Here is a 7,500-nt window from a genome sequence, read left to right as displayed (position 1 = left end):
CTATACCTTGGTTAACTTGATCATGTTTAGGGTATTTCTAGAGATAATTGGTGTGTCCTTAAGCCCGAGAAATCATAGTGTTTTTGTGTAATGTTAGTATTAACCCTACAAAAAATAACATAGTATCCCTGCTTGATATTTACCATGAATTCACTTATCTATCTACTAGTTTTTATTCACGAGCAGCTAGTTGGAACAACTTTTAACTAGCTCCTTCAGTCATAGCACCAAATTGCAAGGAAAAACTCTCCCCAAACGTCAATAATGTTAATATATAATCATATACTTGGTTCTTACTAGATAATCTTATAATTAAATTCAGGAAAAAATACACATCTTATTTGCATTTACATTTCGAATAAAACTTAGTAATCTCGCCCCAAAACGACGGTGATTATAACTAGATTAATATATGCAAGTTGATTTCCTGATAATCAAAAGATTCAGACCAGACTATGAATACTGAAGAGCATATTATCCCTTCAGGTAATATTAACAGCCTTCTTCATGATTTTCGCTGCCTTTCGGTCATGTTTTATTTATATTAAAGATAAATGTGGCTTAAATGTGAGTGAATTCGAGGGCGACTGATGCTCACTAATGATGTGAAACGAGGGGAGAAAATGAACTAAAAATAGGAATCACGTTAATACTTCTCATCAAAACAAACACGCGGACTTACGTTTTAGTGTTACAAAAAAAAAAAAAAAAAAAAAAAAAAAACGTGAAATTAATATGAAAAAAACTTTTATTAAGAAAAAATCTTGCCATTGGACTTTTCCATCCATTACCCCCTCCCCCCTTTAGAAAAAAAAATCAACTCATGCTTATTTACTCTCCCTCTTTTTTCTCTCTCTTTCCCTCTACCATCCCTCCCTCCCACCCTCTTCCTCTTCCTCCTCTTTCTCCCTCTTTACCTCTTTGCCTTCCTCACCATTTTCCTTGCCCTCTTCTCTTTCACCCCCTCGCTTCTTCTCTTCCTTCCTTCTCCTCCACCTCCTCTTCCACCTCTTCCTCTTCCTCCTCCTTCTCTTCCACCTCCTACTTCTCCTCCTTCCCCCTCCTCCTTCTCCTCCCCCTCTTCCACCTCCTCCTCCTCCTCTTCCACCTCCTCCTCTTCCACCTCCTCCTTCTCCTCCTTCCCCTTCCTCTTTCTCTTCCTCCTCCCCTTCCACTCCCTTCCTCTCCTCCTCCTCCTACTCCTACTCCTCCTCCTCCTCCTCCTCCCCCTCCTCCTCTTCCTCCTCCTCCTCCTCCTTCTCTTCCTCTTCCTCCTCTTCATTCGCTCCCTGCAAGCCGGCGTTATACGAGGAAGATCGGGTGAGATTTTTTTCCTTTTTCAAAACAAAAAGGACTTATTTGCCGTCCGTTTATATTTCTAAGTTTCCCCGTGGTTCATGCTCCGCAGTTTTCCCTTTTCGTTGTGTTTTATTCAATTAGCTTTTTACTTCAATGCATGTTCAGGTCCTCATTTCTGATTTCGTTATTTGTATGCATGTTTCAGATCTATGTACGTACATAAATGCATATGTACAATAACAATAATAATAATTATAGTAATAATGATAATAATAATAGCAATAATATCAGAGATAATGATAATAATGATTACAAAGATAATAACAATAGTAATATTAGTAATAACAAGAATAATAATAATCATAATTGTAACACTTATAATAATTATGACAATAATAATAATAAACAACAACAGCAATATGAATGGTAATAGCAATATTTACAGTAATAATAATGATAATAATAATGATAATAATAATGATAATAATAATAATAATAGTGATAATGATAATGATAACGACAATAGTATCAACAATAAGGAAAATGATAATAACAATAATGATAATAAAGGTAATAATAAAAATTGTATTAATAATGATGATAGTAATAATGATCATTATGGTAATAATATAAATTGTATTAATAATGATGATATTAATAATGATTACAATAATAGCAACAACAACAACAATTATCATAGCAATAATGATAATAACAATAATAACAATTATGCTAACAAAATGATAATGATAAGGAATCATGTTAATAATGGTAATAATAGCAATAATAACAATTCTAGTTATGTTGCTGTTGCTGCTAATAATAATAATCAGTGATGATGATGATAATAATAATGATAATAATAATAATAATAATAATAATAACAGCAACAACAACAACAACAATAATAATGATAATAATAATAATAATAGTAATAATAATAATAATAGTAGTAATAATAATAATAGTAATAAAAATAGAAATAATGATAATGATGAATATGATAATAATAATAACAATTATAATAATAATGATAATGATAATGATGATAAAAATACGATAATTATAATAATAATAATAACAATAGTAATAACAATAATGATAATAATAGTAATAATAATAATAATAATGATAATAATAATAATAATAATAATAATAATAATGATAATAATAATAATAATAATAATGATAATAATGACAATGATAATAATAATTATAATAATAATGATAATAATAATAATAATAATAATAATGATAACAATAATGATAATGATGATGATAACAATGATAATAATATGAATAATAATAAAAGTAATAATAAAAATAATGATAATAATAATAAAGATAAAAATAATAATAATAATGATAATGATAATAATAACAATAATGATATTAATAATAATAATAACGATAATAATATCAATGATAATAATAATAATAATAATAATAATGATAGTAACAATAATGATAATAATAATAATGATAATAATAATGATAATAATAATAACAATAATGATAATAATAGTAATAATAATAATAATAATAATAATAACAATATTTATAATAATAATAATAATAATGATAACAATAATAATATCAGTAATGATAATAATAATAACAACAACAACAACAACGACAACAATAATGAAAATAATAATAATAATAATAACAATAATAATAATAATCATAATAATAAAAACAATAATAATAATAACAAAAATAATGATAATAATAATAATAATAATGATAATAATAATAATGATATCATTATATTATAATTGATTTAATAGCAATAATAATGATAATGATTATATTAATAGTAATAACAATAATGATAATAACAATGATAACAATAATGATAGTAATGATAATAGTAATAACAATGATATTGATAACAAAGATGATAATAATGATAATAATGACAGCGATACTAATACTAATAATAATGACGATAGTGATAATAATAATGATGATAATGATGATAAGAAGGATGATAATATTTATTGATAATGACGGCATCCAATGTTGTATCAACTGGCGATAGACTGATTTAGAGTTCTAAAATAGTTATTATCGTATCAGTAATTGAAGAAAATCAGGTATGAGAAAATATCATAAACAATTATACAGCTTTCACGGTACTGATAACGATTAGATATAAAATAAATAAGGTAAATAAAAAAAAAAAAAAAAAAAATCTTTCGGTTTACCTCTTCTTAGATACGAATCCTTTTTCAATAATAATTGATGAGAAATTAATATACAAGGATTTCATTTATTTTCTACCTTTTCGTATCATTTTTATCAACTTTTTTCCTTGTTCTTATTCTTAAAATCAACATTTCCTTCTGTTCCGTTTATTTCGACCTTCCGTCACACCAACTCTCTATTCAAGAAAAAGATACATCGACAAAATTCTCGTGTAATTCACGCATGAAATTAGCCTTTGTTTTTGTTTTTTTATGTCAATCAAAGGAGGTTATCGTTAAAAATTAATCAGTGCATGATTATTGAACTAAGCTTTTGCATGATTAACTGTTTTCATAATCGGATTTTCCCCGGAGAATGAAATAATTCGTATAGTTTTATATTCTTTCTCTTCTCTAGTTTTGATTGTTAAAGAACAGTCATTTTCATTAACGCATTTCGCATGTTTTAGAGCAAATCTATCTGAATACTTTATTATTGACATTGACATTGTTTTGCATGAATGGATGATCTTATATATGCATACATACATACATTCATATATATATATATATATATACACACATATATACACACACACACATACATATATATATGTATATATACATATATATACATACATATATATGTATATATATATATATATATATATATATATATATATATATATATATATATATATTTGTGTGTGTATACACAAACACACACACACACACACACACACACACACACACACACACACATATATATATACATATATATAAATATGTATATATGTACATATATATGTATATATACATGTATATATACATACATACATATATATGTATATACATATGTATATATATATGCATATATATATATATACACACACATATATGTGTATATATATACATGTACATATATAAACACATATATACATACATATGTGTATATATATGTATATATACATATATATTCATATATATATGTATCATCATCATCATTTGGGTGCTAACGTCGGCAGGGGCGTATAGCCGCCTTCACCCTTCGCTTCCACTTACGAGGGTCCCACATGGCGAGCCGCCAGGGTTGATCGACTTCCTGGGTCGTCCTACAGGCCTCCTCCACCCAGTGTTGTCTTGGACAGAGACAGCCTGGTGGGCAGGGTCATCCTACGGGAATCGAGCCAAGTCGCCGTATAGCCTGAGTTGGCGATCGCTGATTGTGCAAGTTGCAGAAGGCACCAAGACAAGATAACGTCCAGGTTTCACTACCATATAGTAAAACTGGCAGTATTAGGGCCTTGAAGACACGTAGCTTGGTCTTCCTGCACAGGTACCGGCATCTCCAAATACTCTTGTCGAGAGATTTCATGACCCCTGCTGCCAGCCCAATCCCTCTACTGACTTCCTGGTCTGACAGCCCAGAGACGTGAACTGCACTACCGAGGCATATATAACTCTCTGTGACTTCGATTAAGTGTTTCACGCTTGAAGGTGTACCTTAGAAGAACAGGGTACATCAGGCCCTTGAGTGCTGTGAAATGACCAGAGATAGCCTCGGCAAATCCCAGGGCACACTCGTCCTCCCTTAATCTGTCCACATGAAACACGGTAGGGTGTTCATTTGGGCGACAGGAGGTTCTAAAGTGGACCCGTAGAGTAACCAACTAATCTATGATCAGTTCCACAGAACTCGACGCTTCAATACATCCTACAGTTCTGGAGGATCCTCCATCGAGTTCTAACGAGAATGTGGTTGATCTCTTTGGCCACACTACCCATATCGCAGTACCAAGTCCAATGATGCACGTCAGAACGTTGATACCAGGAGCTAGAAATCCTCAATTTCTGGGACCTAGCAAAGTCATGGAAAAGGAGGCTATTCTTGCTGCCAGCATCAGCTCCTGAACCATGAGGACCGACAGATATCTCGTAGCCAGCTCGATTGCAGCCGGATACCGCTTTGATGTCACCCAGAACAATACGATATCTCGCCGATGACAGTTGTCTGTCACAAATGCAAGTTTGGCATAAACCATCTCTGTCACCTCAAGTTTATATACATCTGTAGGAGCATACACAACAGTAAGAGACATGAAGCCAAACAAAAGCTTCAGTCTCAATACCATAATACACTCATCGACTGGAGTAACCTCTACTACCGAGGGTTGAAGTCTGCTGGAGATGGCTATTGCTACTCCCTGGAGATGGTGACTATCACTGCAGCCCGACCAGTAATAAGTGTAGCCACCCATACTAATCATGCCGCTGCCAGGTCTTCTCACCTCCGAGAGAGCAGCCACCTCAACTCTTAGATGCTTCAATTCCCTCGACAGTAGTGGTAACCGATCGTCCTGTCGCAGGGAAAGGATGTTCCAAGCCCCCACCCTGATAGGCTGCCTGAGGTCTAACCTCAGGCAGTCACTCCGGGTTGGTGCCACCTCTGCCACCCCTACCAACGCCGCCCCATATAGAGGGGGTTGGCTGGTTGCAGGACCTATAATCCGCCTGCAGGGCTCCCCAGGGCTTTCCCCAACAAGCCTCATGCCAGGTTGGCGACTGCCAGGACCCAGATGGGATGACGGGTAACCCCTGCTCCTTACCCGAGTCCCAGCGGTCGCCAACCCAAAGGGACCCACAGCCCGCCAAACTTGCTGGATGGGAGGGACTTTTGCCCTCCCCCCAGCACCAACAACTATATATTCGGCTGTGAATACGGTTATCTTGGGGAGGCAGACTGGCAAGGCCTGCCTCCCCACATCCGCCAATTAGTACAAAGCCAGGGCATGTCCACACGCCGATGGGCCATGACTCCATATCTTTAGGGCCCCCTGCTGTTCCAAGAGCCTCTACAGTTCAGCCTAGGACCGCAAGGTACCTAGTTTCCATGGGTGGCCACGAGGAGGCACTGCAGAAGTCTTGATGATGGAGAGGCTATGAGCTGGCAGGGGAGTCTTATGCATAGCTGCTCCCTTTTCGCACCTATGCATAGCTGCTCCCTTTTCGCGCCTGTCTAGCCAGTGGTGACAGCTGTAAGCGAGAAGGCATGCAAAGCACTTAACACTATCTAAGCTACCACACCATCGCTTCACATCACTCCGAGCATGAAGCACCCACCTATCCTGATATATGTATATATATGTATATATGTATATGTATACATATATATATGTATATATATATATGCATACACATTACACACACACACACACACACACACACACACACACACACACACACACACACACACACACACACACACACACACACACACACACACACATATATATATATATATACACACACACATATATATATATATATATATATATATATATATATATATATATGTGTGTGTGTATGTGTGTGTGTGTGTGTGTGTGTGTGTGTGTGTGTGTGTGTGTGTGTGTGTATATACATATATATGCATATATATGTATATGTATTTATGTATATGTATATATATATATATATATATACATATATATATATATATATATATATATATAGAGAGAGAGAGAGAGAGAGAGAGAGAGAGAGAGAGAGAGAGAGAGGGAGAGAGAGAGAGATGGATATAGACACACAAACACATATATACACATACATATCTATCAGTCTATATATGCATTTACACTTATCTATCTATCTATTTGTATATCTATATATATGCATGTGTTGTGTATTTGCGTGTGTGTGTGTGTGTGTGTCTGTGTGTGTATGTGTGTGTGTGTGTGTGTGTGTGTATCCGTGGGTGAGTGTATGCGGGTGTGTGTGCGTGCGAGTGCATGTAAAAAAAAGACCACGAACTCTCGCAGCCCGGCCCCCCTCCTCCCCCGCCCACCCGTCCAACCGCGTCTCCTTCCCGCCAGCCGACGCCCGTGAGCAAGGAGGAGGACGCGGCCGGCTCCCCGGGTGCGGGCGGCGCCGCTTCGACCAGCGGGGTCTCAGTCGACAAGCCCGGCGAGGACCCGACGAAGCGGCGCTACCGGGTGGTGGTGATGGGCGCCGC

At 35.3% G+C, this 7,500-nt stretch overlaps 1 protein-coding gene across 3 annotated transcripts in view; it reads left to right on the top strand.

The window, feature by feature from the left end:
• The window catches only part of LOC125045695 (ras-related protein Rap-1b-like), a 93,940-nt gene that overhangs the window by 78,855 nt on the left and 7,585 nt on the right, over nt 1–7,500 (top strand). For 2 of the 3 annotated variants that reach the window (XM_047643118.1, XM_047643119.1), the window contains exons 4-5: nt 1,297–1,320; nt 7,361–7,500. The exon at nt 7,361–7,500 is cut by the window's right edge and continues 100 nt beyond it. In XM_047643118.1, coding sequence (XP_047499074.1) covers nt 1,297–1,320; nt 7,361–7,500 — 164 coding nt within the window. The remainder of the gene's footprint in view (nt 1–1,296; nt 1,321–7,360) is intronic. The other variant, XM_047643120.1, reaches the window with a different exon arrangement.

The sequence above is a fragment of the Penaeus chinensis genome, chromosome 37 (assembly GCF_019202785.1).
Source record: "Penaeus chinensis breed Huanghai No. 1 chromosome 37, ASM1920278v2, whole genome shotgun sequence".
Classification (NCBI taxonomy): domain Eukaryota; kingdom Metazoa; phylum Arthropoda; class Malacostraca; order Decapoda; family Penaeidae; genus Penaeus; species Penaeus chinensis.
Note: the sequence above shows the minus strand (reverse complement) of the source record. Positions and strands in the feature narration are given on the sequence as shown.